Source organism: Canis aureus, chromosome 19 (genome assembly GCF_053574225.1).
Source record: "Canis aureus isolate CA01 chromosome 19, VMU_Caureus_v.1.0, whole genome shotgun sequence".
NCBI lineage: Eukaryota > Metazoa > Chordata > Mammalia > Carnivora > Canidae > Canis > Canis aureus.
The window spans coordinates 56,571,532-56,586,231 of record NC_135629.1 but is presented as its reverse complement, the minus strand read 5'-3'; the positions used below and the strand labels follow the sequence as shown (position 1 = coordinate 56,586,231).

Genomic DNA, 14,700 nt, shown 5'->3' with positions numbered 1-14,700 from the left:
GTGCAGGGGAGGTGGGTGCAGGAGCTGGTGCCTGTGTGTGTGTGTGTGTGCAGGGGAGGTGGGTGCAGGAGCTGGTGCCTGTGTGTGTGTGTGCAGGGGAGGTGGGTGCAGGAGCTGGTGCCTGTGTGTGTGTGTGTGTTCAGGGGAGGTGGGTGCAGGAGCTGGTGCCTGTGTGTGTGTGTGTGTGTGTGTGTGCAGGGGAGGTGGGTGCGGGAGCTGGTGCCTGTGTGTGTGTGTGTGTGTGTGCAGGGGAGGTGGGTGCGGGAGCTGATGTGCATGAGCGTGTGCAGGGGAGGTGCGTCTGGGTGCTGGGTCTGAGTCTCTGCCTGGGATTCCGGGTAAACCTGGGGAGGGCGTCCGGGGCGCTCCTCTGTGGACACGCGTGGCCGTGGGAGCTGACCCCAGTCCCCAGGTGCGCTCCCTAGCACGGGAACGCGTGTGGCATTCTGCAGCCCCGCACAGAGCGTCAGCGCCCAACGCCGACCTCCGCGTTCGCTCCATAAAGGACGAAACCCCAAGGCACGTGCGAGCCGCGGCCCCCGCGGGTCACGATCGAATTTGTGAGCCGCTGCTCACCTCTAGGGGCGCAGCGCCTCCCCTGAACTTGAAATCAGCTGACCCCCCCACCCCCCCGCCACGCCCCGGAACCTTTGTCGCCATCTAGCGAGGGTGCACCTGGGAAGGGAGGGTAGCCGGATTCAGACCTTGACAGGCGGGAACCGGAGCCAATGAAAAAGGCAGCTGCGAATGCTCCGTCCAATAGTACAGTGGAGGAAGTGACGTTGGCGGAAATACAAGGGACGGTCCGGGAAGTTCGGCCAACACCGAGGCGAAGCAGTCTTCTCGAGCTGGTGAGAGAAGTAGGAGGCAAAGATGTCGGAACGAAAAGTCTTAAACGTAAGTATGTGGTGGCCAGAGCTTTCTCCCCGGGGCAGGACATCTCGGAAGTCCGGCGTAGGTGGATTTTCTGTGCTCTCCCATTGGGACTTCTTTCTCTTCGCCAACGGTCTTCCGCGGGGCGGGGCTTTCAGACATCTCCCAATCACCTTCCGTGAGGGGTGGGCCCTCACCGCCTTTGGGGCGGGGCTTAGGATGTTTGCCCAACCAGTTCCCCTGATTGGCTGTGCTGAGGGGAGTTAGCCAATCACGTCTCTTGGGGGCGGATCCGCCTTAAAAGGATTGGCGTTCGCGCCTCCTCCCCGGGGGCGTGGCTCCGTGAGGCCCCGCCCCGCCGGGGTCCCGGGGGTCGCGCTCCCTCCCTCCCGGGGGACCCTCCCAGGACCCTCGGTTTCTCCGGGCGCTCATGGAAAACCGAGACCCTGGTGCGGTGGCGGGGGGGCTCAGAAGGCGGGATTCGGCCCCTGACTTCCGAGCCTCTGTCCGCAGCCCTGGGAGGGGTGCGTGCTCCGTGCCCGAGAGTGAGCTCCCCGGCCTGGGAGTGTGCAAGCCCCGGTTTCCGCGGGCGGGCTCTCATCGTTCACACTTACGTTAGGGATCACAGGCCAGGGCAGGTGCTGGACCCCGTGTGCACGAGGGTCCTTCCGTCGGAGGACCCCGCCAGACCCTCTGTCCCCGCATTTACTGTGGATGCTGCGCTAGCGCCCTGCTCATCCACTTGTGCAGGCCGAGGGGTTCCCTCCATTCAGATGAAGACAGCGGGGTCCAGGGGGATGGGGGACTCGAATCCAGGCCCCCGGCTCTGTAACCGGTGCCCCTGATCACCCTTGCACCACGCTGCTTCCCCCGGGGTCCCCCCCGACCCCGGGACTCAGTGTCCTCCGCTGTGACATGGGTACATCTGCTGTGCCTCGCAGAGGCCGTGCAAGGATTCTGTGAGGCACGAGCTGTAAAGTGCCCAGAACACAGAATTGCTTTATTCTCTGATGATCCAAACCTGCCCCGCGCGTGCATCACATCTCCCACCTCGGGCTCGGGTGCAGGAGGAGCTAATCCCGCAGGCCCGGGGCTGCCGTCCTCAGAAAGGCTGGTCTGGAGGTTGGACCTGGGCTGGCGTCCAGGAACTGGGATATCAGGGTGGTTCCCGTGCTTACGCTTTCTGTACGCAGAGTGTGGGTCATGCTGAGCACCCGCCCTCCTCTGGGAGCCCAGCGTACTGGAAGCTGCGAGGCCGAGGGGCCTGCGTGACCACCCCTCAGTGAAAGCCCTGGGCTCCCTGGGAGCTTCCTTGGCAGACACCTTCTCACGTGTTGCCTCAGTTGCTCACTGGGGTAATTAAGCATGTCCTGTGCAGTTCCCCTGGGAGAAGACTCTGGAAGTGGGTGCCTGGTCTCCCCAGACTCCTTCCTACCACCTTTTCCAGCTGCTGATGTGTCTCTGAGTCCTTTTGCTATAGGAAGAGGTAGCCATAAGTACGGGTGTGTGCTGAGCCCTAGGAATCCTCCCACTGAATCATCAAACCCCAGGGTGGCCCTCGGGACCTGGGGATAGCTCCCTGGAGCTCTTCCCTCTGCCCCTGTCCTGCTCCTGTGCCTGAAACAGCCCCCCTGACACCTTCACTCCCCACAGAAATACTACCCACCTGACTTTGACCCATCGAAGATCCCCAAGCTCAAGCTCCCCAAAGATCGGCAGTATGTGGTACGGTTGATGGCTCCCTTCAACATGAGGTGAGTGACCCCACGTGACTCCCCGTGTGTCCCCCACTCTGTCCCGTCAGTCATGGCAGACAGACCTGGTGTCTGACATCCACAGAGGGTGGCTTATCCCTGGCGCTCAGACCAAATCACCAGTGCTGTCTCAGACATCGATCCAGGGAGCACATGAGCATGCCAACCCTCACTTTACTCACAGATCAGGATTAACCCCCCTGCCCGTTAGAGCTCCCAGCCAGAGTCAGCCTCGAGATCTGGATCATTGGTAGTAAGTGTGAGTGAAGAGATGGAGCCCTGTGTACTAATTCACCACCTCCAGCAGCCACACTGCTTCATACCCCAGGACCTTTGCACAGGCTGTTCCTTCTGCCTGGAATATACACTTTTCCTTCTGTTCTCACATGATTCTTTCTTTTCACTCCTCCAGTCTTGGCTTAAATCTCCCCCTTTTAGGGGCACCTGGCAGGCTCAGTTGGTAGACTCTCTTGATCTTAGAGTCGTGAGGTGTGAAGGTTAATAGAAAAAAAATAAGTAAGCTTTAAAAATAATATATATATTTTAAATTTTAAATGAAATCTTAAAAAAGAAACACACCCCTCAGGCCCTTGTGACCCCCCGTCTGACCGCTTCTATGATTCTTTCTCTGTCACTGTCCCCAGATCTTGCCCTTTGTATCATGTCTTACTGATTCTGAGCCTCACACTTTTTCACATTTAAGCATATTGAAGTCAGATACACCCAATCATCAAAGACACATTGTTCCGTGAAACTCAGTGTGTGTTTGCAAATCATTGTTGGTCTGTTTATCTCTTGCATTTGCTCATGTTTAAAATTCAGCAATCATTGTGGGCACCTGCTGTGTGCCAGGGCCTGGGGGCGCGGGGGTGGGGTGCTCTGGGGAGCAAGAAAAGCAGAGCCCCTGCCCTGCGGAGCCCACAGTCTGACAGGGAGTAGAGATAGGACCGTGTGCTTGGTCACATTCACGCCAGGTGTACGTGGGGTGTGTGCATCCGCACGAGGGAGTGACAGAAAGGGAGGTGGCGAGAAGGGAGGTTGCCCTGCCAGGGTCGTCAGGGAGGCGACAGAAGAAATGCTGGCAGAGCTGAGGTTCAAGAGGTGACAGGTGCTGTGGGGTTTGTGACCTGCAAGGGCAGAGAGGCCCGGAAGTGGGACTGGGCTGGGAGGATTTGCAGGAACCGTCAGGATGCCGGCGGGTGGGGCCGGCACAGGGCCTGAGGGAGGCCAGGGGCCAAGAATTCTGCCTTGCTCCATGTGGCTTCCCTCATGGTGGAACCTTCCCTTGTGGAGGCTAGGATGCCCAGGAGCGCCATCCAGGCTGCTGCGAGTGTGTAGCAGGCAAGGCTCGGCAGCTCAGGGTCGTCTGGGTGCTTCCCCAGAAGGTGACCCTGGGGGCCAAGACTCCAACAGCTGGTAAGAAGAGCATGCCAGGCAGGGGGCATCTGAGGCAGGCTGCGTCACCAGGGAGGGAGTTCCCCATCCCTGGAGGCATGCCAGCGGCCATCTGCCAGAATGTCAAAGCATCCTACCAGTAGGAACCAGGGTGCCGGGATGGCTTGAGTCCGTCTGTCCTGCCCTCGCAGGTGTAAGACGTGCGGAGAGTACATCTACAAGGGCAAGAAGTTCAACGCGCGCAAGGAGACGGTGCAGAACGAGGCCTACCTGGGCCTGCCCATCTTCCGCTTCTACATCAAGTGCACACGATGCCTAGCCGAGATCACCTTCAAGGTAGACGCTAGTGTTGGGGGGGTCCTTCGCCCCCAAGGGCTCCCCGCCCCCTACCTGGGAGCTCCTGTTCCACTCTGTCCCAACAGACAGACAGGGGTTTGGGGGTCGTTCCCAACAGCATTATTTAAAAAGACAGAAACCTAGGAGCAGCCGGGTTGCACAGGAACAGAGGAAACAAGCACCACGCGGTGTGGGGCTCACAGCCAGTAGCACCTCAGCGGTGTGGACAGTATTTGAGGAACGGCCAAGGACCCTGCATTCAGTTGGAGTGTCTTTTCACCAAATGCTTTTTCCTTGGGGTTAAAAAAAGTACATTGAAAGAATTTTATATTTTGAGGACTTTTTTTTTTTTTTTAAGATTTTGTTTATTCGTGGGAGAGAGAGAGGCAGAGACATAGGCAGAGGGAGAAGCAGGCTCCATGCAGGGAGCCCGATGCGGAACTCGATCCCAGGACCCTGGGGTCACATCCTGAGCCAAAGGCAGACGCTCACCCACTGAGCCACCCAGGTGCCCCTCGAGTACTTTTTTTTTTTTTTTTTTTTTTTTTTTTAATTTTTATTTATTTATGATAGCCACACACAGAGAGAGAGAGAGAGAGGCAGAGACACAGGCAGAGGGAGAAGCAGGCTCCATGCACCGGGAGCCCGACGTGGGATTCGATCCCGGGTCTCCAGGATCGCGCCCTGGGCCAAAGGCAGGCGCCAAACCACTGCGCCACCCAGGGATCCCCCCTCGAGTACTTTTTAAACAACAGCTTTAGCGAGATGTGACTCACATACCAGGCAGTTCACCTTTTACAGCGTCTGGTTCAGTGTCTCATGTATTCACGTCGGTCTAAACTGTCCGCTGAACCTGATTCCAGCACACTTCCGTCACCCCCAAACTGAGCCCTGGAATCGTTAGCAGTCGGTCCCCCGTCATGCCCACCCCGACCCCAGCACTAGGTGCCACCATCTGCCCTCTGTCTGTGTGCATGCCCGTTGCGGACATTTCTCGTGAGTGGAGCCGAGTGCTCTGTGTCCTCGTGTGTGTCCTGTGTGGTTCCAGGTTCTTCCACGCCGTGGTGCATGGTGGCGCCTGTGCCACTTCACACCGAATCATACTCCGATGCGTGAATACACCAGTGTGCGCAGCCACTTGTCTGCAGTCACCCATCTGGGTCATTTCCAGAAAATGATTTTTTTTACCTGAGTTGTAATGATCCGTGTGTATTTAGATATTTATGAATACATAAGAATTTTTTAAAGACTAGAAGGATCAGGGGCTCCTGGGTGGCTCAGTCCGTGAAGCTTCTGCCTGTGGCTCAGGTCGTGATCTCAGGGCTGTGTGGTCCAGCCCCGTGTTGGGCTCCATGTCAGGCTCTACACTCAGTGAGGAGTCTACTTGAGATCTCTCTCCCTCTCCCTCTCCCACACACATGTGCTCGCTCTTTCTATCAAATAAATAAATGGGGTGCCTGGGTGGCTCAGTGGCTGAGTCTCTGCCTTTGGCTCAGGTTATGATCTCAGGGTCCTGGGATCAAGTCCCACATCAGGATCCCTGCTCGGTGGAGAGTCTGCTTCTCCCTCTCCCTCTGCCCCTCCTCCCATTCATGTGCGTGCGCATGCTCTTTTTCCCTCTCTCTCTGTCAAATGAATAAATAAAATCTTTTAAAAAAAATTTTTTTTAAAAAGAAAAAAAAAGACAAAGAAGTAGAGAAAAGGCGTTAGTGGGAGGGAAGCACGGAGAGAAGGCATGCTGCCAGCTGGCAGGAGCGCTGCCCAGGACACAGGACTGATGTGTGCCCTTCTCCCTCCCAGACAGACCCCGAGAACACAGACTACACCATGGAGCACGGAGCGACTCGGAACTTCCAGGCGGAGAAGCTCCTGGAGGAGGAGGAGAAGAGGGTGCAGAAGGAGCGGGAGGACGAGGAGCTCAACAACCCCATGAAGGTGAGCCAGGCACTGTGGGGGGTGAGGAGGTGGGGGGTGTGGTCAGCAGGACTCTAAGTGGTCCCTGAGAGCCCTGCTTGCTGGTCACACAGCCCACGAAGTCCTCGGGGTGCACATGCGAGGCTCTCACTGCTTCCATGAAGCTGTTAGGTTGGGCCACACCTGTCACCCGAGCCCCTTCATCTGGGTCTAGAAGACATTAGCGACAGGAAGGAGCAAGCCTGGAGCGGGGGCCGCGTGGCTGGGAGCAGTGGGCGGTCCCTGTCAGCAGCCAGCAGGAAAGCGGGGGACCTCAGCCCCCAAACCACAAGGAACGGGATTGTGCCAGCAGCCCCAAGCAAGCTCGGAAGCGGAGCCTGGGCCTCGGGTGAGACGGCCGGCCCCTGATTTGAGCCTGCGGAAGCCCTGCCGGACCCTGACCCACAGCAGCCAGGGACAGTGAGATCCCCACAGCAGATTGCCAGGTGGCCAGAGGACACTAACAGGGCGGCCGAAGGTCGGACTTGAGAACACAAGGTGCTGCCTGCAGCCCGCTGCCGCCTTTTGCAGAGAAGACGCCTGTGACCGGGGGTGTGAGGACTGGAGGCGTGGAAGGAGACCTTCGCTTGAATGTTCCCTGGCTGTGTGACCTTGGGCCGGGTACTTGGCCTCTCTGTGCCCCAGCATCCTCGTGTGGGGTCGATGGGTGCCCTCTGAGGTGGTAGGGGGATGAAGTGAGTTTGTACACGTGAAACTCTTGGGACGCGATCCCCGAGAGCCGATACCATTACTGGTTGTCTTCAAACCAGTCACCTGCCACTGGCCAGTTTTGTCTTTCTCGGCAAACACACTGATGTCTGTGTTCCTTCCAGTCTCCCCCCACCCCCAACAACGCCCACCCATCGCTGGGCCCTCCACGCCTCTGCCTGTTGTTTGCTGAGCCGCCAGTTGGGACCTGACGCAGGGTTGCTGTGTTGTGTGGAGCGACGGGGAGGCAGGAGGCTCCGCAGAGGTGGCCGTGTGGCCGGAGCCCCCTTGCGGTCTTGTCAGTCCCAGTCTGCCTGCACTGGTCACAGGAGCTTCCAGCCTAATGAGTTACCCCCAAACTCTCCAACTTAATAAACACGTGTGATCGTCTAGCTTCTGGGAGTCGGGAGGTCCAGGGAGCTGAGCTGGTGGTTCGGGCCCGGGGTCTCTCCTGAGGCCGCAGTCAAGCTGCAGGCCGGGCTGCGTCCTCTGAAGGCTCGCCTGGCCACATCCATGCCACGGGGGCCTCTCCACCCCGCATGACACAGCGCTGGCCTCCCCAGAGCCTGTGATCCAGAAGAGCCGGGAGGAAGCCTTTTACGACCCACTCAGAGTGACACGCTGTCATCCCATCAGACCCTGTTTACTAGGAGCGGGTCACCCGGACCAGTCTGCACCTACTGGAGGGGGAATTAGGCTTTGCTGTTTCAGGGCAGGAGCATCAAAGAATTGGGGGGCGTATATTTAAATCCTCCGACTGCCACTTCGCAGAGGGTCACAGGGTCATGTGGCCCAGAAGCAGCCCACACGGGCTTCTCAGAGACCTGGGCTGGCTCCACCTCTGCATTCTTGCGAAGGTGAAACATTTGGCCACATCTCAGCCTGGAGTCTGGCACGTAACAGTTACTGAGATTGTCTTTTTAAATCTTTATTGCTGGTATCTCTAAGTAAGCTCCGCACCCGACGTGAGGCTTGAACTCACAACCCAGGGGCAAAAGGGTCGTGAGTCGCTCACTCCAATAACTGAGCCAGCCAGGCCCCTTGTCTTTGTTTTTGTTTTTATTTCATGGTGGAGCTAGGCTGGACGTCCAGCCCCGTGGCCTCAGGAGACCACTCCCCTCCCCCCCAGCCTCAGTGCTCTGAGCTGTGAAATGAGTGCAGCAGTGGGAGCAGGCAGAGGTAGGGGTGGGGGCTCCCCCCGTTTGTGGGCGCTGCCCCCCGCGGCCCCACCAGCTGCATGGAGGGCTGGCGTCCCCGCTCGCTCAGCCTGTGTCATCCCCGCCAGGTGCTGGAGAACCGAACCAAGGACTCCAAGCTGGAGATGGAGGTTCTGGAGAACCTGCAGGAGCTCAAGGATCTGAACCAGCGGCAGGCCCACGTGGACTTCGAGGCCATGCTGCGGCAGCACCGGCTGTCCGAGGAGGAGCGGCAGAAGCAGGAGCAGGAAGAGGATGAGCGGGAGACTGCGTGAGTGGGCCAGGCGGGGCCAGGCGGGAGTCCCAGGTGCTCAAGCCACCTCACGGCCTGGGCTCAGGCCTCCACCTGGAACAGCCCTCCTTCCTGATCTTCTGTGACTCCCACAAGTGTCACTTCTGAAGGAGGCCTTTCCTGTACCCCCCCACCTCGCTTTCTCTCCCGCGGCATCTGTCAGCGTCACCAGCATCACCCCCGGGTTTGAGCATTTGTGGGGGTACCGTCAGGCCCACTGTGTGCACACTTGCTGCACGGCACCGACCACCCTGGAACCTTCTGTCTGGTTCGTCACTTCCCTGTCTCTAGAATCTGAATGGGAGGCTGGGTTTGGCTTCTGCGTTCCCAGGGCCTGGAGCCGGGTCAGACGCGTAGTGGGTGCCCAGGCAGCGCCATCAGGTGGGCAGGGCAGTAATCTATGCATCGTGGTGCAAGCAGTGTGCATTTATCCAGCACCTTCTGAGCACCAGGTGCTGCTTTGAGGTGGTCGAAGGGACTGTGGTTTGGGGAGCTCCAGGTGTGGCCACAATAATCACCAACCACGGTTCTAGTTGAGGTGGGCTGGTAACCACTTGCTGCCCTCTGTGGACAGAGAGCATTTCAAGGAGTTGGCACGGCCCTCCCTGGCCCGCTCCCTGCTGTCAGGAGGGGCAGCGAGCCTGGCAGGGAATCACAGGCACGCGTGCCATCCCACAGGGCCTTGGTGGAAGAAGCCCGCAAACGCAGGCTGCTGGAGGACTCGGATTCGGAAGAGGACGCGCCTGCTTCCGCCCCGCCGCGGCTGGCCCTCCGGCCCAAGCCCACCGCCATCCTGGATGAGGTGAGTGCTCTCGGGTTAAGCAGAGACAGTGGGTCAGGGCCGGACAGGGTGTCCTAAGGCCTCCTCGCTCTGCCACCACGGCACGGGCAGCCGTCGATCATCTGTGAGTGCGTGGGCCGGCCACGTGGCAGGAGGACCCCGTCTACACAGGCAGCGGCCGGCCTCCAGGGCTGCAGTTTCCCAGCCCCTGCTCAGCTGCTGAGACAAGCAGACCCCCAGACTTGGAGATTTAGGAACGTAAATGTTTATTTCTCCGTCCCCATAACAGTGCTGGGGCAACAGGCAGGACTTCCAGGCAGCTCTGCCCCAGCGCTCCAGGACCCAGCTCTTTCCAGCTCCTGCACCTCCTCCCCAGAGCATCAGTTCCGGTTCTGGGGTCATAGCCTCCACGGCCTGCTTGGTGTCCGGCCAGGGTGGGGGTGAGAGGGGAGCCCACCAGGGCCCCGCAGCTCAGAGTCCGTTGGCCACACGGAGCCACAGGGAGCCTGGGGGCTGCGGCCTCTTGCTGGCCTGGCCCGGGTTGGCAGAAGGGAGGGAAGAGGAGGATTTGGCTGCCAGCATTTTCCAGCCAGCTGTCTCATCCACCGGGGTCAAGGCTGCGCTGGTGTGTTCATTTAAGATGAGGGCTGAAGTGGAACGTGAGGAGTGGTCGTCACCCCAGACACATTTTATTTTGTAACTCAGTCGCATTCGTGGTCTGTGCTCGCTGGATGCAAGCCCAGCCGCTGGGTAAGACCCAAAGTCACAGCGGTTGCAACAGCACGGAGGTGACTTTTGGGTCGAATGACAATCACACACAGCCACCCGGATCGGCATCGGGCCCAGGCAGCTTCCTCCTGCCGCCTGCCGCCCCCCTGCTGCCGGGCCTCCACTGTCCCCTCCCAGCCAGGGGCCCAGGGTGTGCAGGGGAGGACACAGGTCACGGCCCCTGTACCCTCTGAGCGCACATCCCGGGGCTCACAGCCCATTGGTCGGAGCCGAGCCACCTGAGCACATCCTGCTGCAAAGGAGTGTGGGAAATGTAGTCTTCCTGGGGCGCAGCCATGTTCCCGTGAGGATCCGGTGACTGTCAGCAGAGAGGATGGCCCTGGGGCTCCCGCACTCCCATCCGTTACTCCCAGACGCCGAACCAGGACATTTTCTTTGAGGATCTGTCTCCTGGGGACCATTTTCACACTTTCTTGCATAAACTGCCCCGAGAATTGCCTAAAATTTCCTCTTTTTCTCTTTGATGTGGAAGAGATTGGAGCCTCTTGAAAGCAGTCTGGGCTTCTCCGACGTCCCCACCCCCAGCCAGGCGTCTGCTCCAGGTGTCTCGCTGACACCTCGCTTGATGACAGACTTTGTGTCTTGTCGTGCACGGTGCGGCACCATCGAGACTTGCCGGCCCCTCCCCGTGAGGTTTGAGGGAGCCCATCCGTCCGTGCGGCTCCGTGACAGGTCTGGGGACCGGGCTCCTGCGTGCGAGCGCTGGGCCGCCATGGGGACGGCCAGTGGGTTCGTGGGGTTCCCAGTGGCTGCGGCTGGGACTGCTGGTCTCTCTGCGCACCCCGCTGGACCGCTCCCCCTCGCGGGCCCGGCCAGCACAGATGCAGCCAGGTCCCCCTCCTGCGCACCTACTGCTCTGGCTCCACCAGACCCCTTGGTGTGCCCAGCCCAGTGCCCCCTCCGGCCCTGCCTCCGTCTCTGCGTCTCCACTCGTTCGCTCCTCACTCTGAGGTCAGCCCACAGTCCGCTCTTTGAGGGACCTGTCCTGACCCCCGACTGGCTGCTGTTCCCTCATGCTGTCACACCGTTTGTCCGGACAGATGTTGTCCTGTTGATCTACTCCCTCCTCCGTCCTCCGTCCTCCCTCAGATGGTGGCCCCCAGAAGGCAGCACCCTGCCCACCATGCCCCCTGCAGCTCCAGCCCCTCACTCAGGCAGGACCTTCTGAGTCCAGGGGATTCCAGTTCCTGTGTTTCAACACAAAACTGATGAAAGGGGCCCCTTCCCAAGGAGTTGAAGAGCTGGAGGTGGGGCTGAGCCCCTCTCTGCCTTCCCATCACAAGTCCCCAAGGTGGGCACCTGCATCTTCCCTCCTATCAGACACTTTGGTAGAGCATCTTCGTGCCAAGACTTGTTTGTGGTACAGTGTACCCCGTCGTGAACAAGACAGGAACCCACAGCAGAGACAAGGAGCCCACTTAATGAGGCAGTGGAGGGCACTGGGGGTGTGGACACGCAGCCCTCGCTTGGGCTTCAACTGGGAAGAAAGGTTTCCCAGAGGAGCTGATACTTGGGATGGGTATTGAGGGATGTGTAGGAGTTCACAGAACACATTAGAAGAAAGGGGGGCATTGCAGGTGGAGGGAAGGGCATGGGTAGAGGCCCAGAGGGGAGAAGATGTGATGTGATTTAGGAAGCATAGGTGCAGGGAGCCCAAAGAAGGTGGGATCTGGGCCAGCTTACCCGCTCTTGTCCCCCCTCGCCCCCAGGCACCAAAAGCCAAGAAGAAGGCGGAGAGCTGGGAACGGAGCGTCGGCACCCTTGGCAGCAGGCCGCAGCTGTCAGGCCTCGTTGTGGTGAAGAAAGCAGACCTGGGTCGCAGCACCCAGCAGGGCCAGGTGTCCCCCACCCCCCAGGGTAGGTGTCCCAGGGTGCTGGGACCGCTGTGCGGTTCTTTGGGCAGCCACCAGGTGGCAGCACACACCACCCCCAGTGCAATTGGGGAGCTTGGGAACCCACTGCATGTAGGGGAGAGGGTTGCCCCCAGGGTGCAGGGTGGAGGCCCCCTAGGCTAGCTCTCCCTCTCCCCCAGGCCCAGCGAGGAGCGGGAAGGCAGCTGACTCTGCAGCCTGGACGCCTGGTGCCTCCTCCCTGAGCCAGCTGGGAGCCTATTCCGACAGCGAGGACAGCAGTGGCAGCAACTGAGACCCCAACCCAGGCACGTCCCCAGATCAAGGTCCCATCCAGCTTCAGCTGGTGGTCAGAGCAGGAGGTCTCGGCTGACACCTGAGCCATGCATGGTGGACAGACCCAAAAGTCCTCTGAGGCTGGCCAGACCAGCGAGGGCTTCGGCCGAGGGACTGTTTCTCCCTGTCCCCCCACCACTGACCCCTAGGACCTTGGGGTCCCCAGCGCACACTGCCGTCCTCCTGGCCCTCCGTTTGGGGCTGTGGCATCCCTGGAATGGCCCTCAGCTCCCGGCAGTTCCCCTGCTGTACTCTCTTGGGTGGCCGTGTTGAGGGCAGGCAGGGAGCCCAGCCACCCCCATTAGCTCGTCCCCTGCGGCCACGACAGAAGGAACTCGCTGTCCAGCTGGGGCACCTTCTCTGCCAGCTGCTGAGGAGAGGCCACAGAGGCGCACGATGCGGCCTCCTCGCTCCTGGAAGCCACGAGATTGGGAAGGTGCTGATTAGTGCAAGTTTGGGGAGAATTTGTTATGTGGCCATAGCGCTCCAGGATGGTCACATGACCAGTGAATCGAGTCCGACGCTCAGGGTCTTTCAAGGTTGCCACGTTTCAGCTCTGGTACAACTCTCTCCCCCTTCACAGCTTCCTAGTTGAAGGCGGTGTGCTCCCGCCAGGCCCCCTCGCCACCTGACCCCCGGCTCTGCTCTCCCGTCCCTCCCGGGCTCACTGGCCTCGCCCTCCTCTCTCTCTCTCTCTCTCTCTCTCTCTCTTTCACATGCATGCAGCACGCACCTATGCACACATGCGACACGCACTCTTTTGGCTTTTGGTACCAAGGCTTTGTGTGTCTCCCGCCGTGTGTGAGCAAGAAAGCCCCCCACTTTCAGGATCCACTTTCCTACAGTGATTTCGTGCTTCAGTGTGACTTGAAGAAGCGAACCAGGATCCAGCCAGGCCCCAGGTCCTCCCCTCACAGCTCCCGGCTGTGAAGACAGGCCGTGGGGGCCCCAGTTTCAAGCGCCAATGGTGCTGGGCTGAAGCCAGCTCCCTGGCCACTGGCCAGAGCTGATGCACGGGGCACCCCGCTCCCCAGTCCTGCCCTCAGCCGCATCCTGTTCACAGCTTCCAGTTGGCCGCGGCAGGAGGATTTACATCACAGGAGTCCATGCACTTACAGATGGGTGCCCCGCGCCAGAGAGCCAGCTGTGGGCATTCCCAGCGTGCCCCTGCCTGCCTCCCCAAGGTCAGTGTCAGTGTCGCACGGTGCCCCGGACGTGTGTGTTCATCCTGGCGGCTGGACTAGAGCAACCGACCGAAGCACTTGTGCAAGAGATTAGTAGGAGACTCAGGGCCTCCCTGGTTCACTCATTCTTGCAGACCCTTCCCTGAGCTCCTGTCCTGTGTGGCCCACCCTCGTCGCTGTGTGCAGGTGCCATCTGTTACTATTATTAAGATCATCGACTCTAAAACATGGAGTAGCGAACCTGGCCCACAGCCTATTTTTGTGAATAAAGTTTTATTGGCACAGCCACATGCCCATTTGTATCCATATAAGGTCCAGACGCTTTGCTCTATGGTGGCAGAGCCAACAGGTTTACGAGTCGCTCCCTGACAGTGGGACTTCGTCAGCCTCTGTCTGGGTCGCCCAGCTCTACACTTCCTGCTTGTTCCCCACAGCCTCCAGGGGAAGGTGGCCAACACCCGTCCACACCTCGATTTCCAGGCTCACACCGCACCTGCGACTCTGCTGCCTGGGGTCACCCTGAGGACAGAGACCACCTGCCCTTGCAGTGTGGCACAGGGAATGAGGTACATAGGATCCGTTTAGTGAGTAATAGTTAACGTCTGTGAAGTACTCCCCACTTGCCAAACCTGTGCTAAGCTGGTTGTGCAGATTCACTCGTTTGAGTTTCCCAAATCAAGTTGCTCACTCAAAACATACATATATGTATAATTTATATATAAAATAGATATTATAATATGCATATAATTTATACATAAAGTTTATAATATAATTAAGTTTATATGTAAATGTATTTATATAAATTACATATATAAAATATATACGTTTTAATTTTATTTATTATACTTTTTTTGGGGGGGGGGGCACCTACATTATGCCCAGATTTGTTTTAGGCACTGGGACTAGAACACTGAAGGAAAACCTATGATGATAATAACCCTAAAGAAAAAACAAAAAGAGGGATCCCTGGGTGGCGCAGCGGTTTGGCGCCTGCCTTTGGCCCAGGGCGCGATCCTGGAGACCCGGGATCGAATCCCACGTCGGGCTCCCGGTGCATGGAGCCTGCTTCTCCCTCTGCCTGTGTCTCTGCCTCTCTCTCTCTCTCTCTCTCTCTCTCTGTGACTATCATAAAATAAATTTAAAAAAAAAAAAATTTTAAAAAAAAAAAAGAAAAAACAAAAAGAATCCTCACTCAATAGTGATGTTATTTGGAAGATGGGGAGTAAGATAGTGAACATATCTATAGTAAGATA

General features: G+C 58.5%; 1 protein-coding gene across 2 annotated transcripts; it reads left to right on the top strand.

Moving 5' to 3' along the window:
* Positions 1-763: 763 nt before the first annotated feature.
* YJU2 (YJU2 splicing factor homolog) lies at positions 764-14,266 on the top strand. Of its 2 annotated transcripts, none has more exons than XR_013358348.1 (9): positions 764-897; positions 2,527-2,627; positions 4,214-4,358; positions 6,159-6,293; positions 8,305-8,486; positions 9,186-9,309; positions 11,787-11,934; positions 12,110-13,447; positions 13,882-14,266. XR_013358348.1 is itself a non-coding variant. In XM_077860459.1 (9 exons), exons 1-8 carry the CDS (start codon positions 874-876, stop codon positions 12,220-12,222), a joined length of 972 nt encoding a protein of 323 aa, XP_077716585.1. In that variant the 5' UTR covers positions 764-873; the 3' UTR covers positions 12,223-12,235; positions 13,327-13,735. The 2 variants fall into 2 exon arrangements, 1 of the variants encoding a protein (XP_077716585.1); XM_077860459.1 differs by lacking the exon at positions 13,882-14,266 and having other exon boundaries at positions 12,110-12,235; positions 13,327-13,735.
* The last annotated feature ends 434 nt before the right edge of the window (positions 14,267-14,700 follow it).